At 44.1% G+C, this 21,719-nt stretch overlaps 1 protein-coding gene across 2 annotated transcripts in view; it reads right to left on the reverse strand.

The window, feature by feature from the left end:
- Positions 1-21,719, reverse strand: part of CNTNAP5 (contactin associated protein family member 5) — an 804,456-nt gene that overhangs the window by 328,143 nt on the left and 454,594 nt on the right. For both annotated transcript variants that reach the window (XM_043576518.1, XM_043576517.1), the window contains exon 10: positions 20,853-21,024. In XM_043576518.1, coding sequence (XP_043432453.1) covers positions 20,853-21,024 — 172 coding nt within the window. The remainder of the gene's footprint in view (positions 1-20,852; positions 21,025-21,719) is intronic.

Genomic DNA, 21,719 nt, shown 5'->3' on the forward strand with positions numbered 1-21,719 from the left:
CATCAGAATAATGTCATATTACAGACAGTAATAGCACTGACTACCCATTTATCTGGCTCTTGTATTTATAAGGAATGAACACAGTTCTCCAATTTGAAATTTAAAAAATATACCTACTTTTGAACACTTCTGGATAAATCTTATTGCAAAATATCAGCTATTTCAGGGAAAGGTATTCAAAACCTGTATCACTTGGCAGCTGCTTACGTATGTAAATCAGGGTTTTCTAAACTTTTAAAAGAGTCACATAAAATGAACGCCAAGGCTCACACATGACTGTACATGCGAGTCCTCAAAGTGCTTCATTGGTTTCATAGACCAAGTTTAGAAATACTTAATTTGAGAGGCGCCTGGGTGGCTCAGTCGGTTATGCGTCCAACTTCGGCTCAGGTCATGATCTCATGGTTCGTGGGTCCGAGCCCTGCGTCAGGCTCTGTGCTGACAGCTCAGAGCCTGGAGCCTGCTTCAGCTTCTGTGTCTGTCTCTCTCTGCCCCTCCCCCACTCACACTCTGTGTCTGTCTATCTCTCAAAAATAAATACACATTAAAAAATTTTTTTAAAGAAATATTTAATTTGATCTTCAAATATTTCTTTTAATCTTTTATAGATAGCCCTATGGTTTTATTTGGCAGAATAAAAATTTTTCATTGCCAAAAAACAAAAAAACAGAGAGAAAAACCTCTTATATACAGGACAAGAAGGACACAGGTCATGACTGGATTCATTGAATCTCCTTCCAAGGTTTTATTTTGCAGGCTGGCCTGGCTGCTGTGGTCACCACCATGGCCTCTGGAACCCACAAAGAGAGAGAGTGTGAACATCACGACACCAGCAGGGCCTGAAATATCCAGGTTGCTGATCCATTTGGGCATGTCTTCTGGGAAGGTTCTTTGATTTTCACTTTACAGGTCATGCTATAAAATTAAACCTGAGCTGGGGAATGAGGAGGTCTACCAGAAGGTCTCATTTTTGAGCATGGAAACTCTGCTATGAGGAAGGGCTGGTCTGGGACTGTCCCCTTGTGTTCTAGCTGAGGAACAGTGTGGGCTCCTTCACAGACAGGGTGCATTTAGACAACCCAGACGTCACACTGGGGAGCTCCAAGTTCAAATCCTAGTCTGCCATTTTCTAGCGTGTGTGGCATTTGAAGTTTTGCAGGCTTTTCTCAGCTTTAATTTCCTCTTTAGTAAAATCGAGCTAAAATCATCTCCAAATCATTTTGAAAATCAAGTAAGGTCTGGTAGAACATGACTCTATGTAAATAAACCCATTATTCTTTTCACGTATACTTGTAGGTGGTTTGTGACCCAGACCCAGACTGTGTGTTTTCTTTTCTTTCTTTCTGTAACAGATATGTATTTCCCAGCTCATGGAGAGGGAGATTTATTTGGTCTGCACATGGCTAAGTCCAGTTTGCTCACTGGGCTTGTTGATGCAGATCTGACATTTCTATTCTCTGTCGCTAACCTCAGGAGCTGCTAAGAAAGGTCACACTAAATCTTTGCTCATTTAACTTTTACCAGTGTCCTGTCCACTGCAGCAAACCTGGCCTCCTGGAGGGAACTGAGCAGTCACTGCTCTGGTTTAGTTAAGATCTGTGTCTGGGGCTTGAGGCCTGAACCCCACAGGGGCAATGCCCTGCCTTGTGGTAAACTGCCAGCGACCGCAGGTTGTGGCTAGTCATTCCAACCACAGCCAGGGAAGAGTCTGGTTGGCCCCGGACTTTGTGTCTGTTCCAGGCACAGGCTCTGAATCCGATCTGACCTCAAATGCTATGACCCTTGCACGAGGAGATTATGGAGAACACAAAAAAGAAAGAAAATACCGAATCCTTCCTACGATAATTATACACACATTTTTCCCCCCTTTCAACTTGTTTAGACTCTTCATTATCTAATTTACACGTGTGGAAAATGGGAGCTGAAAAGCCTTCCATTAAGGAGAAGCTTAGTTGAAAATATTCAAAATTTAAGCCATCTTAGGTCAAGAAGGAGACACAGGCCCACAGAGCACAGTTAAGAGCTGAACCCCAAGCCGGCTGGGGGGAGTCGGGATGCAGCTGGACCTCAGAGAAGCTGAGCCTGCACACCTGGATACAACTAGGGGGTTCATGGCACCCTGGCCTTGGCTGCGCTCTGTGGGTTGATTTCCCTCACTCTGCCTCTGTCCCATCTTCCTCCCTGTGACAGGGAGTATTGCTGGGAATCGCCAAGTTTTGCAACCCAAGGTGTCCCCTATGAGAAAAGAGCTTTCCTCTCTAATGTCAAGTTTGGGACCTCCCAGAGGGGGCCAATTTGGCCCAGATTGATGGGTCAGTCCACTCTGGCCGAGGGCTAGAAGCCACGGAAGAATACATTTCCCACAGAAATATGGGGTGCGAAGGGCAGGAGGAGGAGTGACCCCAGACAACAGCAGGACAAGAGGCCCCAGACACATAAAATTATAGATGGCTTCTAAAGGACTGTCCACAGTCCCCATTTTAACACACTAACCCTCACACAGCCTGCATTCACTTTCACTTTTGTATGAGAATCCTGTCAGGGGTGCCTGGATGGCACCAATGTTAAGTGTCTGATTCTTGGTTTCAGCTCAGGTCATGGTCTCGCAGTTTCATGAGTTCAAGTCCCACACTGGGTTCTGTGCTGGTGGTGCAGAGTGTGCTTGGGATTCTCTCTCTCCCTCTCTCCCTCTCTACCCTACCCCTTTCATGCTTTCTCTGTCTCTCTCAAATCAATCAACTTTAAAAAAAATATTAAAAAGAAAGAATCTTCTCTGTCATTTGAGGCTCCTCCACACATGACATCCCAAAACTGAACCCTCATTCCCAGACTACTCTGTCTCTTTTCAAAATTAATAATGCACACAGCAAAGTTCAGCCCGTCACTGTTCATCAACTGTATTTTTATTCTGTTGGAATTGAATGACATGCTGACAGATCTTACATGACTGGGGCCACCTGGCAATTCTGTTTAATATTTCCCTGCATGGCTAAGAAAAAAGTTGCTTTCACTCCCTCCTACATCTTTGGTAGGTACCACCACTCATCCACTGTAGTCTTTCACCTTTGAGTCTAAATTCTATCTTGGAATCCCTTGGAATATTGTCCAAAGCCACCGTCACTAGCATCATGGTGGGTACAAACATTGCATCCGATTTGCCAGCTCTAGAGTTTCAGGAAATAAATCATACACTGTGCTCTTCCTTTTTCTGTCTGAATTTTCCCAAAATATTTATAGACGTGAAAGAATGTTAACCTCCCTACCATTTCAATAAATGCTACACTTGGTGTGCTAGACTTCGTGCCACGCTATCACATCATTATTTCAGCTAATCAATAAAACACCCCTGTGAGACAGTTATCGCTATCTCTAGGAAAGTGAGGATCACATATTAAGCAGCTTATTTAAGATTACAGAAGTGTAAAAGGCAGGCTGTAAATCTCGGTCTGTACAAATCAAAGGAAGAAGTTCTAGGCATCAGAATTAGAAGGAGAAAAAGGGGGGAGGGGCGCCTGGGTGGCCCAGTCGGTTAAGCGTCCGACTTCAGCTCAGGTCACGATCTCGCAGTCTGTGAGTTCGAGCCCCGCGTCGGGCTCTGGGCTGATGGCTCGGAGCCTGGAGCCTGCTTCCGATTCTGTGTCTCCCTCTCTCTCTGCCCCTCCCCCGTTCATGCTCTGTCTCTCTCTGTCCCAAAAATAAATAAACGTTAAAAAAACAAAAAATAAAAAAAGAGGGAAAAAAGGGGGTAGAGGATTCACTTTAAAGAAAAAATGTTTGTTTTATTGAGAAAAAGGCAAAAAAAGGAGGGCCAAGGTCTGCTTATGATCCTCTCATTCTCTTTAACACCAGCTTTTGAAGTCACTCTGTCTACACTACTGAACACCTCCTGGTGATTACTCTGACGTACTATATACTTCAGGGTAGCATTTCCAAAAGTTTCTTGTGTGGATGAGTAGTCTGTAAAGAAGGGTTTCATGGTAAATATATCTGTGATGCTGTGAACTTCTTCTAACTAATTCCCCTCTTACATAGCTTAGAAGTGTATGGTGCACACACACACACACACACACACACACACAAACTGCCACCACCACATGACACACTGGGAAATCCTGCAGTAAAGAAACCCATTTAATTTTACTTACTCCAGCATTTCTCAAACTTATTTGAACAAAGAAATCATTTTTCAAAGAATACCATTAACATCAGGCAGAACTAGAGTGTTGTTCCCCACTGTGTAGAGAAAATTTGGATGAAACTGTACTATGATGAGCTCAATAAGGAAATTTCATTGTTTAATCTGCTGACACAATATTTCTAAAAGAGTGATAAACAGACATCCTGGGGTGTCTGATAAAATGCAGATTCCATGTCTCTAGCTCATTTGGACTTAATCAGAATGTCTGGGGTTATAGAGTCCAGAAATCTGCATTTTAAAAAAGTGATTTTTATGCATTCTAAAAGTTGAAGCTATTCTCCAACAGGGTTGGGGTTAAATCTTAAGATTACCTTTAATCCATTGGTAGTATTGGAAATTGTGCTAGGTTAACACCTGCAGTCTGGTATGGATCTTTATTTGAGGTCATTTGTGTTAATTAATACAAAGACTCAGGTGAAGTCAACCATTTGCCTACAGAGACCCCCATTAGGTAGCCTTTACCTTGGAAAGCATTCCATCCAAAGGTAAGGCTCTCAGCCTCCAAGCACTGAAATCCAATTTTCACAGATGATCAGGACCACTAATCATCAATATTATGACTCATGCAAGCAAATCTAACAAGAGCCTGGTGCATACTAGAATTCCAGTTTAAGGATGTACACTGAAAAGTTGAATTTACAAAGGGCCTGGTATTCCCACCAGATTGACCAACACATCCTTTTCCTGTAGGTAAGCTCCATGGATCGATTACAAAATATCAGGAGGCCAGCCATTTAAACTTAAAATCGGAACAAGGATGGTTCAAGGATTTTTGGTTTAATGCCAGTACTGTCTGACAGATTGAATGATCCAAATCCACATTAGTGAGTGAACCCACACAAGTTTTGTTGGCCCCCAGGATACTTCTTACTCCAAATTGCTTGGATTCAGGCAGGAAGGTTTTTTTTTGTTTTTGTTTTTGTTTTTGTTTTTTTAATTGTAATGTTTATTTATTTATTTTTTGAGAGAGACAGAGTGTGAGTGGGGGAGGGGCGGAGAGAACGGGAGACACAGAATCTGAAGCAGGCTCCAGGCTCAGAGCTGTCAGCACAGAGCCTGACGCAGGGCTCGAACTCATGAACTTAGAGATCATGACCTGAGCCGACTGAGCCACCCAGGTGCCCCAGGCAGGAAGTTTTTATAGAGCTATCAATAACTAATTCTAGCATGTTCTATGATATTTGAGATGAATAAAAAAAAGCGAAGATTCTCTTCTGTAAAAGATATTAGAAACTAAATCCTTAGTGATGATATATAATTAGATGATAAGTATATATTTGCTCAAAATATGTCTTTATTTTGAAGGTAACTTTGAACTGGTCAACAGATACAGCAAAAGAATACTTGATATAGTAAAGTTATCTCTTAAGCAACACAAATTTTTTGACATTTGAGCTAAAAATAGTTAAACCACTTGTCTGCCCAGGAGCTTGGGAGAAATTAAGGCAAAGAGTGATAAGCTTTTGTCTTCTGATACAAATGCTCTGAGGAGAGGTATGGAAAGGTATAGACAATGGTCATACACAGCCTGGACTGCTAAGGCTGGCATTATATACACTCATTGGGTCTTGATTCTGAGACCCATACCTCATCTTTAGGGTCACCCTAGGTGCAGCTTCAGGTTGCTGAACTAGGAAAAAGATATACAGCTCCATGGGGACTGGCACAGAGAGTCTAGTCCTGCATTATCCAATATGGTGGACCCTACCCACACATGCTTATCTAAATCTAACTTTATTAAAATGAAATTGAATTAAAAATTCACTCCCTCAGTCATAACACCCACACTTCAACTGCACAAAAGCTGCTAGTGATTGGGGGTAGACAACATAAAAGAGATTGTTTCCATCACTGCACAGTGTTCTTCTAGTGGGCAGTAAAGGTCTAGTCCAATTAGTATTCAATTCACTCACTGACACAAACATTTCTATTACATCCCATAGGCTTCATCCATTCCTAGGGAGATATAGTCAGATCCATGATGCTCCTTCACTCTGACATCAGGAGTACAAGAACTCAAGGGGTATGTATATGTTTGATGCCATTAATTGAGGTATAATTCAGCCTGGCATAGATACTAAGTGTATCTTCAAGACAATCCTATGAGATGTTTAGCTTAATTTTGTAAAGGCAACATTATTTCTGTTATTTCTAAGTTGCTTGGGAGCCCATTAACCTCTAATGAAAATACTTGCTAACTATGTAATCTTGGAAAAGTCACTGAACACCTATAAACCTTAGTTCTCTACTTCGTAAAATGAGAATGGTTTATTTTAAACATTTTAGTATAGGTCTCCATAGATATGAGTAATATAATTAGTAGAGGATAAAACCTAGCATGGCACCTGGCCCATGGCTGAATTCTACTAAATTTAGATGACGCCAGTTATACTATAGAAACAAGGGGAAAATTTCATAGGAGAAGAAAAAAAAATACAACTTCCATATACTTTTTTTTTTTTACAAAGAGGCTTTAGATGGCATTTGGAAAAAGTTGGAAGTGGCTCTCTCTGTTAGAAAGCACTAGAGAATTTGACACAGCCCAGTGAATAATAACAATGTTTTTTAAGTCTCTGCCAGGCATTTCCAAAAAAAAGAGAGAAAAATAAAGACGGTGACAGAGTATGGATTGTATATGATTCCGATGCTGCTCTCTGGGCTCACGGGAAACCTTTATCCTTCTTCAATGACTTCACTTTCAGATAAACAGCTGACATAGTTACAGACACGCTGGCACCCGTCAGTATCATTTTTTTTTAATCCCATTCCTAACAGGTGAACCATGCCAATTTCACAAGCTTTCCCAACTGAGCCTCCAGGAGGCTGTTTAGAGCTCACTGAATCCAGGGGGTGCACTCCCCAGATCCTATTACCAGGAGACTGGTGACATGCTTTGACAATCACCGCAGACATTCTGTATGTTTCTCTAGAGCTGGCTTCTCTTCAGACACACTTTTCTTTTTCAGAGCTAACCCCCTTATCTTCTAAAAGCATAAGATTGTAATAAGGATAATGCGCTCGCATGCTTCCTTCCACTGTAATATTTATAGGCTATGTTGCTCAAATACATTGCTATGGTTTGCTTGTCTAATTTTATGATGGCCTTGCTAAACAAAAATACTCTTGCTCGCTAGTGCTTACAGAAGGAGCACTTAACACCACGTGAACGATGACAGCTGGCACCAGCTGCTTTTATTAGGCACTCGAGCTATTCAAATAGAGTGCCGCTTAGTGTGAACCACAGTGGGAAGTTTTCAATAGGAGAAAGAGGTGAAGGGTTTCAGTTCCCAAATCTTGGACAACGGTCTCCAGGGTGTGGGACGGGAAAAGATATTAAAGATGATGAAGTTCATTCCATCTCTTGAGGTGACACTACATCCGACTCCCAGAGGAGTGTTGAGTCTTGTCAGTTACACATGCATTTCATCCCCAGCCACCAACAGCAGATGCTGTTAAGGTTCAATTTATTCAACAAATGATGGCGAAGCATGCGCCCTCAACAGAAAGCATCAGTGGGCATATCAAGAACTTTCTCTGAGAGGGCGAAATACAGATCCAAAACAGGTGACAGTCATGATCGGGAGCTAAATGTAATAGAGAAAAGAAGTGCCAGGGACGGTCACATAAGGTCTTGGTGAACATCAGGCACAGGAAGGGAGACTTGACAGGGTAGGTGGGATCTGAACTAGTCTGTGAGAGATGGGCAGAACTGGGGTAAGAGGAACGGTGGAAGGAAACTCCACACAAGTAAATAGCAGCAGGTGCCTGGGGGCTAGAATAAGACCGGCTGCTCTGGGGCAGGGAGGGGTTCACTTTGGAACTGAATTGCCCCTCGACTGCTATTTTCACCTCAGCTTGCTCTGCTTGCCTGTCACAATGCAGCTCAGATGTAACTCCATGCCCTTCCGTGCCACAAGTTTCCCTGTGTACCCTGTCTGCTTTTTGTCTGGCTTTCTTGCTCTTGAGCTTTCCCGCAGGCAGAGATTATACGTATTCGGGAACATAGCAGATGCTCAGTAAGTGCTTATAAAGAGAATGATGAATTAATAGAGGAGATAATGTTGAAGAGGAAGGAAATGGCAGAAGCGGTCAAGGGAGACCAAAGAGGCAAGCGGGGGTGGGGGGGTGGGTGGGGATCCTTGTCTTTAATGCCTCACTCCATCAACTACAAGAGGGCAGGGGAAACACATGTACAGAATCTGAATTTCACCATGGCTAGAGTTGTAATAAAATCTGTATTTCGGGAACTAGGAGCGAGGTACGGGGCAAACTGCCACTAAGAGAATAGTTCTCCGCTATTTTATTTCCCTATCTAAAAAGTGGCTCTACATTTAGGATAATTCCATCAAGAAAAGTTGTGTTATGAATTCACTATGATGGGGAGAATGAAGTGGTCGCAAATGGAAAATTTAATGCAGGCAGGAGCTCGTCCTCAGGGCCTCTTTTCATGGGTCCCTGTACGACCATGTCAAATGCGAATCCCGAGAAAAGGCATCACAGCATCACAGCTTTCAGAACGGTGAGGATTCTCCCTGGTCTCCATCAATGCCCGCCCTCCCTCTTCTCAGATGTCTCAGACGTTGAAGAATTATTTAATATCACTGGAAACAATAGTAATTTGTATTACCTTCCTTACTATTTGCTCAAGTCCCTGCCGACCACATGGTCTCAGTTCCCCCCAGCGTGTGGTTCTTCTCCAATAAACCCCAGAGTAGCAGCTTAGCATGAGTAAGCATGGTAATTAGAATGACCTTTAAAATGCATATGCCTCCTGTCACGTTCAGATTCTTGCGCTTTACCAAGCTGCCAGCTGAAATATCATTACCACCTTTACACTGGGGTTTATTTTGGATGGGAAGACATGGACCTGTTTTTTGTTTTTGTTTTTGTTTTTCTATTTTGCTAAGTGTAAGTGCAGCTAAGGTTAAAGGTAAACCCCTTAGCCTTGCAGCCAGGACAGCATATTTTGGGGTCGGGGGAATTAAAGGCATGCTATTATTATTGAAAGACAGAAGAATTCCCAGCACATTCTTCTTGGGGGAAATTTTGAGAAATTTGTTTTCAGCTAAAAACACAGAAAGTTTCTTCCCACTAAAGAAAGCTGAATTTCCCACCCCTATCCCCCTATCCCTCCCCCCAGCACACAGTGATTTCAGCAGAGGACATATAGGCAGGACACTGAGATCAGAATCGCCAGCCAGAGGTCTGTAGGAGGCACTGGAAACTACAAACCAGACTGGCAGTGAACAGTTGTGTTTGCAGAGTCTGAAGACAATGGCACCCACATGTCTCCTTTCTGACAACCACCCCCACTCCCTTAAAAGCCAGCTGCCTCTCAGTCTCTCCTAGCACTCTGTGGATCTGCTTCATGCTAATCACACCTTATTGAGGAGCATATGTGATCATTTCCATAATTATTGGGTTAAAATCTGTGTCTCTCCATGGAGCATTCTGAAATCAGGGGCATGAAGACCTACTATGCTCAGCACATACGTCCATCCTTAGCTCCTATCCAGGAGGTGACCCAGCAGAGATGTTCCAAATACAGGAGATGAATGAATGAATAAGGAGTGCACGAACGACCCACAATAGTAACAAACAGACTCCTAATCCAAGCATACCAGGAAGGACAAGCAGCAACTCTCTGTCCTGTTCAGCCTTGGATCTCCAGGGCAAAACAACAACAACAACAACAAAAGCACCTGGCACATAGTAGGCCCTCTGAAAAGATTTGCTGAATGAATGTGTGGGTCACAGAGGAAGATTAGCAGAGTATGGGCGGTCTCTCAGCAAGCAGGACCAAGAAGTACATCAGGACTCACCAGATAGCGTCATATTTTTGTATCCTGTGTGTGTGAATATCTCCTGACATCTGTGCGCACACAAATGTCCAGGCTGATGCATACGATTCTCATTTCAGAGTGTGAGTCTGTAATTCTCAACAGAACTATCTGGTCAAACATATAAACCTTGAGTCATTTACCACTGTCTGGGATTATTATTATTGTTATTTTAATGTTATTTATCTTAGAGAAAGAGAGCACGCAAGTGGAGGAGGGACAGAGAGAGAGGGAGACAGAAGATCCAAAGCAGGCTCTGTGATGATAGCACAGAGTCTGATGTGGGGCCTGAACTCACAAACCGTGAGATCATGACCTGAGTCCAAGTCTGATCCTCAACCGACTGAGCCATCCAGGTGCCCCTGTCTGGGATTATTTTAAATTCTAAAGCAGGGATAGCCCCTTACCTAATTGTTACAGGGGGAAAAAAAATTTTTTTTTGGCATGGATAAAAGCAGGTCGCAAGCTGATGATGACATTTTTGTCATAATAAAATTAATGGTGTCCTGGACACATGAGGTATCACATGACTCAAGACTATGGGGTAGCCTGGGTGGCTCAGTCGGTTGACAGTCCGACTTCAGCTCAGGTCATGATCTCATGGTTTGTGAGTTCGAGCCCCACGTCGGGCTCTGTACTGACATCTCAGAGCCTAGAGCCTGCTTCCAATTCTGTGTCTTCCTCTGTCTCTCTCTGTCCCTCTCCCCCGCATGCTCTGTCTCTTTCTCTCAAAAATAAATAAACATTAATTTTTTTGTACATAAAAGAAAAGACTATGAAGTTTGATATGTTCGTATTCTTTTGCATAACTGTCAGTGTGAGGTTTGTAATGCTTCTTCCCTCTGTGTTTTCCAGGTGTGGAAATGATCTCCCACTCCACCCACAGCATATCCCAATGTTAGGAGAGAAAGACCCTAGTAAATCACGTCGAAGCGATCTAGTCAAGATGAAGCTAAACCTGGAGGGAAGATTTCAAATCTGTAACTTGAACTGTGTGAAAACATTCATCACTTGTCCAAAAAATAAAATGGGTTATGTATGTAGGTAAATTATTCAGAAGGGTGTCATCTTCTTCTACCTGTGTATGGGTTTCCTAACACCAGGCCCGCTGAGATACACACAGCCCCATCCATTTCTGTCTCTCTTGCTTTTCACTTTAAGAACTTTCATCGTCTTGCCCTCAGTCAATCCTTGCCCTAAGTTCAAGAGGGAGGCCGTAATAATATCACGTTGCTCTCGTTTAGCCCCCTAGAGTGGTCAGATGCAGCCAGCGTCCCCATTTGACTATGGACAGAAGTGAGACATGAAGAGGTTAAGTGACTGGCTGTGTCCAAAGTCAGGCTAAAATGTAAACAGCAGGGGTTTCACCGCTGCCTGAAATCCCGAGTTTGATTCTGTTGTGAAGCACATTATTAAATTCATGTGCAAGTCGGTCTCCTCATCTGCTGAGCGGGGAAGCCAGTGTCCCCTTTGTGACGGTTACAGCAATGGTACGTGGTCATGCTGGCCGCGCATGTGAGATGGGCAGCGGGAAGGCCGAACCCTGCGCTCAGAAGTCCAGGCCGCAGCAAAACCCAAGAGGCCAAATCCAGTTTCGGGAGCTTCCTGTGAGATATCTTGGTGCAAGATAAAAATAGCACGGAACTGATTTTAAATTTAGGTTTCGCTGCAGAAACAGGTGAGGACATTTTGTCGCAAGTCAGACCTGTTTTTTCTACAAGTGAAAACATAGTAAGGTTTTTGCTCTTTCCGATCGTGCCCAGAAACAGTGCTTACGAGGAGCCACCCGTGAATGCTTTTGGACTAGAGGAAAACAGCGCCCAAGATGCCAGGGGCTTCGCCTCAGCAGCCCAATGAGTGGACATCAGTATAAGTGAGGGAAAAAGAAAACAAACGATTGGGACACTGGCCATGGAGAAAGGAGCACTCTTTGGAGAATGAGAAAAACAGACAGAAGGCCTTTATCGGGGTGCTGGGTGAGGCTTATTTACGTAATGCTTGTGTGAAGGGAGCAACAAAGAAAAGTCTCTTTCTTCTTATTAATTTAGAAATGTTTTCCACACAGTTAAATATAAGCACTGGCTGCCAGAAGTGACTTGAGGATCTAAAATCACCTTTTTCCCCCTGTTTTTAATCCAGATCGAAAGTTTTTCTTGGTTTCTATGTCATCTAAAACATCTGAATTCCTTAGCCAGTATGTCTCAGGAGACAGGCTCCAAGCGCTTCCTGATTGGAAAAGACATTTTCTTACTGCGATCTAAAGCTGCACCCCTCGCCTCAACCTCATGACTATAGCTCTTGGAATGAATCCTTCAGCTTCCAGAAGCCCTGGTGATAATTCACCCAGCTCGTTGTTCCGGCTTGGTTTTCTGCAGCCGTATTTCAGATCACTGGTTGGTGAGGGAACAGTCTCACCACCTTCTGATGGGACAGAATCAAGAGCCACCTTTGGCTTCGTTGGCGCTCTGTGCCTTCTGTGAATCACTGGTGCCCCGATGCCCTTCCGCACGCACAGGTAGAGAAGGACCATTTCATCAAGATAATGATCGACTTTTCTTGTAAAAACAAGGAATGAGAGATGAGGTTGGGCACAGAACACAGATTCACTCGTTCAAGCTCACTTATTCAGGTCCAAGCCAGGTGGTATATTCCCCCAATGCCCCTCTTCCCTCTGACTTTTCAAAGAGGTATAAGCTCGGTGATGGGGAGTAACTCTCATTCAATTAGCAGATGAGTAAATCTCTCTTTTCTAGATAAAAGGCACTTAACAAACCCATTCAAAATCTGCCTCGTGAAGACAGCCAGCCATTTCAAGTCACTTGTGAGGCTTCTGTATTCCCTAACCAGCCTGAAGAAATAGAGGTGGAGACTTCAGCTCTCTCTGAACCTCAGTGTGCTTGTCACAAGGCTGTGACAATGAGCTGCAAGGGTGACAGCCCTTCAGGCATCCTTGGTGGTCCATCACTGTGGCCCATATCCTTTTTCTGCCTGCATCGATACAACCCGCTTCAAGATCAGGACACAAGATGAAAACACATCATTTTCTACTTTGCAATCCCGCTGAAGAATGTTGGATACCTGCTAACTACAAAGTTATAAGTAGTCAAGTGCAAGGCAAGGACAGGTCGAACCTCTTCAACCAGACCCTTTGGTCTGTAGCCAGGCTCTGCTACATAACTCGCCGTGTGACCCAGACAAGGTATTAGCGTCGCTGTGTCTCAATCCTGTTCCATACTATGGAGTTAACAGTATTACCCACTTCATAGGGTTCACACACACACACATACACACACACAATGTTCTGGCACACAGTAACCATTTTTTAGGATTAGCTATTAATATGGCCTGTTATTCAGATTTTAAACTGTTTTGTTTGCTGCAAGTTCCCTATGGCTTTGACTTTAAGTTCTATTTTACCCACTGATGCTGATACAGCTTCTCCCATACAGGGAGACAAATGCCCAGCATCTCACCTCTTCTGAGTCCCAGGCTTAATCCCTCCACCTCACCTGAAACAGCCCTGCCTGACCTCCCTAAACACAGCCCACACATCAAGTTCTCAACATCTTATTTCCTCAGTGACATTCCTCTGACTTGCTCTGCATACCTGAATGCATGTCTCCTTTTTCTCTCCTTTAGGCAATAGGCCCTCCACCTTTCTGTGGATCGAAAAGTCAGCAAAATCTGGATTTGAATCGCAGGTCCACCAAATACAAAGAATGCGACCTCTGGCAGCTTACTAAGCATGGGTGATTTTATCCCTAAGATAACAGTAAGAGGGCAACCCAACGGTTCACAAATCTGACTGTGCATCTGAATCACCCTGGTGGCAGGGGCTTTGTAAAACTCAGCTTGCTCCCCTTCCCCAGGTTTCTGATCCAAAAGGTACAGGGCCTGAGAATACGCATTTCTAACATGCCTCTAGGTGCTGGCGGTCTGGGAGCCACACTTTGAGAACCACTCTGGCTGGCAGAGCTGCGGAGAGGCTTAAATGAAATCGTATTTAGAGAATGTTTGCTCAGTAACTGTTACATAAACTCTAACCTTTTCTTTTCCTCCATAAAATAGACTAGCATGATAAATAAAAACAGCAGAAGTGCTCTTGTTTTGATGATGGCTCCATCCCATGAGTTAAAGGAGAACACCATATTGTAGCATTTCTCACTTGAGAGTTAGAAACTCAGATTGTGTGGGCATTGCCCTTGCAATGGCTTTTCTGGCACCCAATGGATAGGCTTTCAATTTTAGAGAAGAACTAAAACATATGCATTACCATGCAATGTAAGCTTTTTATACAGCCTACTGTTTTTAACAGACTCCCACACACAGAGTGGGTTTTTAGCATAAGTCTGTTTATGGGAGGTCATCCAAAATAATGCTTCTCCACTCTCAGTGTTTACAACACTCCAAACTCTGAACCAAGAAGGTAAGAATCTTGACCAGAGAGTTTAGCAGATGCTTTTCTTAAACGAATGTGTGTTGGGGGAGGGGGGGAAGGAAGTGGTTATGGAGTGAGAAGCTACATTTCATAACTTATTTGGCTGCAAGACATTTAAAGCAGCATTTCACATGTGACTCACTCATTGGAACAAGCCAATTGTTTCATTTTTAAAAGGGCTGGAGCAAAAAAGTCCCCATTGGAGGTAAAAACAAAGACCCCACGGGAAGAGCCCTGCTTCCATACCTGGCTTTGCCATACTCCGCTAGACCTCTATCTTCTCCTATGCAAAACCAAAGGTGGATGATCTCCAAGGACATTCCCCAGTGCCATCACTCTATGAGGAAGGGATGCAGGGCAAGGCAACACGTGACCACATAGACCTTTTGCCAGACCCCAGGAAACCGGATGAAATCAGTCTCTTTCAATCTGTAGAAAGCTTCGGTGTCATATTTTTTGGTAGGCAGGGTCACCATCATTCTAATGGCAGCACCACCACCCACAGGGTGTGAGGCTTATCTAGAATGAAAGACCAAGCTCTGACTTACAGCAGGGCCAGCAAGTCAACTGTCTCTCAGATAACACAAAGACAAGTTATGTTTCATGGCAACTGCAGCTATTCTAAGACGCACATTCCCTCCACACCAAAATATCCCTTCGCGAAGGCACCCCTGAGGATCTGACTGGTTTCATTTGTATTCCCAAAAGCTTTGTTTGCAGTGGGAAGCAGGGCAGGAGCTCGGAGACAAAAACCAGGAAAGCTGGAGGGAGACGGGATTCATTTGTGCTCACACCCAAGGGCCTCCCGTGGACTGATTTCAATACTTTGGAGCTGGACATTGAGATAGAGTTGCTGGAACTTTTCAGAGACCCTGTGAGATTCTGATCAGGAGGACAGCTGCCTGGGGGCACAGTTGGGGCAGAAGTCATACCTCTTCCCCACACCTACACCACTTCTGTGCAGAATCTACACAGTCCCCTGACTTCTAGGATTGGAAGGTTTTGGGACAGTGATTCTCAAAGTCAGCTCCTAAGACCAGCCCAGCAGCACCCTGGAATTTGGTAGAAATGCACATTCCCTGGCCCACAACAATAACATCTGAAACTCTAGGGGTGGGGCCCAGTGGTTTGGGTTTTAACAACCCCTCCTCGTGATTCTGATGTGATCCTGCTGAAATTCGCCTGCACAAGCTAACGAGGCGCTTGCTCCCAGGTTCATGTAAATTCAGGGTCTACAGTTGCGTGAGCCAAGAAATAAGAAATGCCTTAAATTCTGCGCCCCGAGGCATACCAATCACAAGCTTTCCTTACCCAACCAGGCCCTGAGAATCAAGTTTTGGTAGAATTGAAAGACTGCGGCCTTGGCACCCAAACTGATGGGCACTTTCCTAATGGGTGGTTGTTTGTGGCCCTCAGGGAGAACTCCTCTGAACAACAACTCAATCCAAGTCATTAAGCAGAGGAACTTGAGGGTACATATGAGGTACATCTAAGGGGATCCACCCTGCAAACTAATGGGAATCACTTGGCCACAGTGGGCTGGAAGAACTTCGGAGGGAGACCAGAGCCTTCTCCTCTCTCCATGGAATCTGGAGAGCTAGCAAACGTTGGCTATGGGGAGTTAACATGGCGAACATTTACATACAATCTACTACTGTTTACTAGCCATGCAACTCAGTGCCTGGTTTCTCACACTGTCTCATTTAACTCTCAATGCAAAGGTAGATTTTACAATCTCGGTTTTGCAAAAGTGGAAACAGACACAATAAGGTTAAATGATATGTGTCATATCTCAAGCTGACAAGTAGTGACTGGGAATTAAACACACTCTATCACCTCTCGAGGCTGCTGCCACCTGCACAGAGATTAATGAATTGCCCTCCGTGTGACACCCACTCACCCCACCTCAGACAGTGTGTCCCTGTTTGCTCCTCTAAGTTTGGCTTCACACCTTGGATCCCGTCTCCTCTTCATATTCTAAGACAATATTTGGTGATGTGTTTCTTCTGCCCTGGACTTTGGACTCAGCAGGACTGGACACAGCTCCTCGAGTGGGCTTGGTAGGATCTTCCAACAAAAGTCCTGGGAAGAGGTACTTCTTGACCTGGATCACCGGGACTTACTTCACTCAGTCCCCCCAACCCCTGATGCTGCACACCACTTTGAATGCCCCCTTCTAAATGGCATTTAATTAGGCAACTAACGTTTACAAAGAATTTAATACGTTGAATATCCCAGAAAAACTTTTTTACGGTGGGGCAGAAGATAGGGCCACTTGTTTAGGAGCCACAGACACCCCACAACTGCCATTTCCAGGCTAGTGTCTGCTGGGTGCAAGTCAGGGAGAGAACACTGGCAGGGTTCAACTCTGACCCACAACTTCAATCCTGTAGTCATGGAAAAACTGACATATGTCTCTAGGTCTTAGTTGACTCTCTCTGAGAAATGGGAATATCGATGCCCTTGCACTGCCAGGCTTCCACAGTTCTTACCACATCTTTTGCCACCCAAGTATATACTTGGGTATATACCTCACCCATAGAATGCCTCACCCATTCACTCAATGCCTATCTAAGAGGTTGAGTACCGGAGGGTATGATAAAGTTGTTCATGGAACAAAGCATTTATCGGGGTTGACTTTGCTTTGTGTGGTTTAAAATATCATGTCCTGCCTCCTTTAAGTCCAAGAAGACTGCAAGAGGTAAGTGTGGATCTCGAAGAACATTGGTCTGGGGTGCGGAAAACATGAGGTTGAAGATTCAGCCCACAAAGTGAGGTATGGTGGATGCACATTCTAGTCGAGAGGTTTAGAAAGACTATGGAAAGTGCACGGGATTTGCTGGGAATGCTCCATTCTGGCCCCACATGTGGTTCCCACAAAGGTGCTCTACCTCCTTCTCCCAGTCCATCCCTGGACTGCCAGACACTCAGCAATTTTACTGATGGCACCTCCTAAAGTCAGCAGTCTCTGCTGCCAGAACTGGGGGTCAGGCCAATCGCTCAGCCCCCTTCTTTCCAGAGAAGCCAGAAGACTTGGTAATTTACCCATCATAGAGATGGCTGAAATGCAAACTGTTAGTTTAGGCTCCTTAATCCATGAGAATGGACCCTCCCAGCTGTTACCTAAGGCATGGTCTCAGGAACATTTTGTGAATTTGCTCATGTTTCAGTGACCCTCATGGGAGGAAGCACTTCGAATCCTGGAATGTTTGTGAATGCCACCTTGGTTTTCCTAGAGTGATTAGCACTGAGAGCCTTATGGGTCACTGAGAGGGCTGGATTCTTCTGGCCAGCCAGGTCAGCTAGCTTTGAGGGAGAAGAAAGGGAACAGGGAGGGGTGGGGCAGACAACCACTGAAAGGCCAGGGGGAGGATTGGGTCTTTAAAGCCTACGAGAAAAGGGCAGAGAATTTGGCCAGGGAGAGAAGAGACTCTCAGGCCAGATCAAAGGCTGCCCTCCTTGGACTTTCCAGACAGGAGCATAGTTAAGAAAAAAACACAGCCAGGGGCGCCTGAATGGCTCAGTCTGTTAAGCATCGGACTCTTGATTTTAGCTCAGGTCATGATCTCACAGTTTGTGGGTTCGAACCCCACAGTGGGCTCTGCGCTGAGAGTGTGGAGCCTGCTTGGGATTCTCTCTCTCTCTTTCTCTCCCTCTCTCTCTCTCTCTCTCTCTCTCTCTCTTTCTATGCCCCTGCCACATCCTCTCTCTCAAAATAAACTTAAAAAAAAAACAATAATAAAAAACACAGCCAGAAAAAAACAAAAACAATAAAACAAAAACACAGCCAAACTTCTCCACCTTCACCTCTTCTAGCACACCCCACCCCATCCCCAAATGGCAAGTTCTTTCTAGACAAAAACTCTGCACTTGCTCTTAAATCAAGTTTAGTTGATCAACATGTTAAAAATGCAACACAAAACTCAGAACCACCTGCTTTTGAACCTCTGCCCCTCTCCAACAAATTTTAAATATAAGTTCAAGAAATAATTAATCAACCAAAGCCTTCTACCACAGTATCCCCTTCTGTTAGAGGCAATGCCTGGTAAATCAAGAAAAACGTGCCATTTACTCACTAAACTAAACACAATCCCTTATTATACAATTAACCAAAACACAATTGTATGTAATACAATTATACAGACTACAATTACACAAAAGTAATGATGCAGTATAGATGGCAATGACTTTCATGTAATCGAAAATAATGAGAGCGTCCTTGATTAGAAATTAAGGTATCATAAGAGATCCCTATTGATGAATGTTCCCTCTGTTGAACTACACTTTGCAAAAGGCTGTGCTGGCTGCTGAAGTCGGATGCTTCCCCCTCATCGTTAATAAAGACTATCGGGGTGGCAACCATTCCGTGTAGTACCCTTTATTCTGAGATCGCTAAACTAGCACATTCTAATGAAGCACACATTTTATTACCCACTTATCCAGCTGGTCAAATAGAAAAAAAAATGAAGCAGAAGAGCCAGGAAGTCTGTGTGATTTGTTGAGGATCCCATGTGTAGTGGTATTAACAGAGAAACATGCACATAAAACTCCATAAAATTATATTGGTCATTCGGAGCATCCGAGGAGACTACAACCTACAGAGCTGATGGCTGTGCTGCTGAGGAGAAACACCTGTTACTTCTCATCAGTGCCCCATGGATGGGGGTGGTTCCCTTCCTAGCTCCAGGCTGGTTCTCCGTCCATCCATCCTTCTCCCTTTTTCCTGGATACTCTTTCTTGTAAGCAAATCTGATACCTCCCTTCCTGATTGTCACTTAGCACATGGGGCCACGTTCCATGGGCACACTAATTTCTTCATAATTCCTAACGGCCCCAATCTCTAGCTGTGTGCACACCATGTACTCCATCACAGTGACCTTCCATATCCACTGAGCTATGTTTTATTGACCCTAAGGCACCTATTCATTGTTAACATATACCCTTAGTTTATATGCCGCTAAGAAAGACATGTTGCCAATTGAATGATGATGCGTCATGGATTATAAAATGCATCCCAATATTTAACAATGGAAAACAGGCACTTGGAACTGTTGAAATGCTTGCAAGCCATGATCTCTCCTATTTCTCTGCCACTCCCCATGCTACATCCAGAGGACCCATCGTACACCGGCACCCCTCATCACGCCTCAGCCAAGTCTGCTCATCCTTTAAAATTTAGCTCAGCACCAGGGCACGTGGGTGGCTCAGTCTGTTGAGCGTCAGACTTGGGCTCAGGTCATGATCTCATGGTTTGTGAGTTTGAGACTCACATCAGGCTCGCTGCTATCAGTGCAGAGCCTGATTCGGAGTCTCTGTCCGCCGCCCCGCCTCCTCTGTTCCTCCCCTGCTGGTGCTCTTTCTCTTAAAAATAAACATTAAAAAAAAAAAGACTTAGCTAAGCACCCCTTCCTGAAAACCTTCTTGACCTCATTCTCCCCACGGCCAGGCTGAGCTGCGGCTGCCAGACGTCCCACAAATAAGGGTGCACTACTTGGGCATTTATTGCATTTTATCATAATGGCTCATTTATTCCATGATGGGACGTGAGCAGAGACCCTGTAACACCAACACATGGGTAAGCACTGCACACCTATTATTCACCCATTTGTTGAACGATATATGGACGAGGATGACTGTAACCACAAGAATGAAGGAGGTAAGTGCTAGAGATAAAACGTGGAGAGCACGCTAAGCCTGGCTGAAAACTCAGAACTGGTCCTCTTTAATTTTCCAAAGTGTGTCTTTGAAGCTAGAAATTTTAAATGTAAGAAGAGTTGGAGCCCAGAAGAAATAAAGAAAGAAACTGAACTTGTGCCGCATCTGTGGGTTGCACAGTATTAAATGCTGATTCTCTCCATGGGGGACCTGCTCTTTTCTGCGCCAAAGAAGCCGTGGTTTGGAGGTGACACCACAGGTCAGTGGCCCCAGGAGTCACCTCACCACTGGACCACACGAACCTCTGTTCTAGACCCTGAGGGCCTGATGTTCATCTGCCCCTGTTAGAAAGGATGCTCCCTGCTCTAAAGAATAAAATGGCTTAAGACCGAAGTAATCCCTCCCTCCTTTTTGCTTCACTCTTAACTTCAAAGTAATCAAATGTTGTTTATGCATACAATTTTAATCCTGTCACAAATTTGTATTTTGATTTAATTTGCATATCCCATTTACTGCAAGTCAACATGAAGAGAGACTCAACTAATTTAAAACATTTTTCTCTGGGCCTGAAATCCTTTCAGAAATATTTTCCATTAGGCAACTCAATTATGTCTAATGTGGCTAATGTCAGTGGATTAGAATTTTGCTTAAAGAAACTCATATTTAGAACAGTGAGAATGGGAAGGGGGTGGGAGAACAGAGGAGAAGAGACAATAATTACCTGTCTTTGATGCTACACAGATCAATGTGTAAATCACTAAAATTCCCCAGGGAACCTTGCTGAACTGAAATGAGGTCCTTGGACTGGTTATCAATAAAGATGAGCCTCATGCAGCCTTGGAAAGCCTTAATGGGATTTAAACATTGGGAATCGGTGAGATTGTCGGGGCACCCTGTGGGACAGAGAAAAAAAAATGAGGAAGAATACTGAAATGATCAGTCATTGCTTTGGCGACCTATTGATGGAGGACCTGGAGGTCTAATTGTTTTGGGGGCTTTTTCATTCACAGCAGTGCACACATGTTCGTTGGAAATCCTAGCATTCTCAAAGAAGGGACAGAATTGGTATAAAACGGGGCATACTCAATCGTTGTACGGAACAGAAAACAACATGCGTTAAAGGGAACACTGATACTGTCACATTCACCTGGTCCCTCTTTCTTTTCACCTGTCGGTAAACTATCCAACCATCCAGTCGCATGGTGTATTTCACTCATCCCAAGAGGCAACATATTATAACTACTTGGGAGTTTGGGTTCTGTCTCGAAACACGCTCTAAATGCACAATTCAATTCTCAATTACACTTTCAAAGGAAATTATGGTTTGGGTAAGGATGGTGGCAGAGTAATCGTCTGGCTAATTGTTGGCATTAATAGGCTTAGTTCCTGAGAAAGGTACACATGCAGGAACAGAACTGGAATTCTGAAGTGAGGCGCAAAGCAAACGCAGATGCCAAAGGAACTACGAGCTTAAACGCACCTAGTTATAGGGCTGTAATAGCACACTGAAAGGTTAACATCGTACCTCTTTAAAGGGTGTTCCTTAAAAAAACACCGCATTACGCTGATTTAGCATAGCTTGCAATCG

Source organism: Prionailurus bengalensis, chromosome C1 (genome assembly GCF_016509475.1).
Source record: "Prionailurus bengalensis isolate Pbe53 chromosome C1, Fcat_Pben_1.1_paternal_pri, whole genome shotgun sequence".
NCBI classification, from domain to species: Eukaryota; Metazoa; Chordata; class Mammalia; order Carnivora; family Felidae; genus Prionailurus; species Prionailurus bengalensis.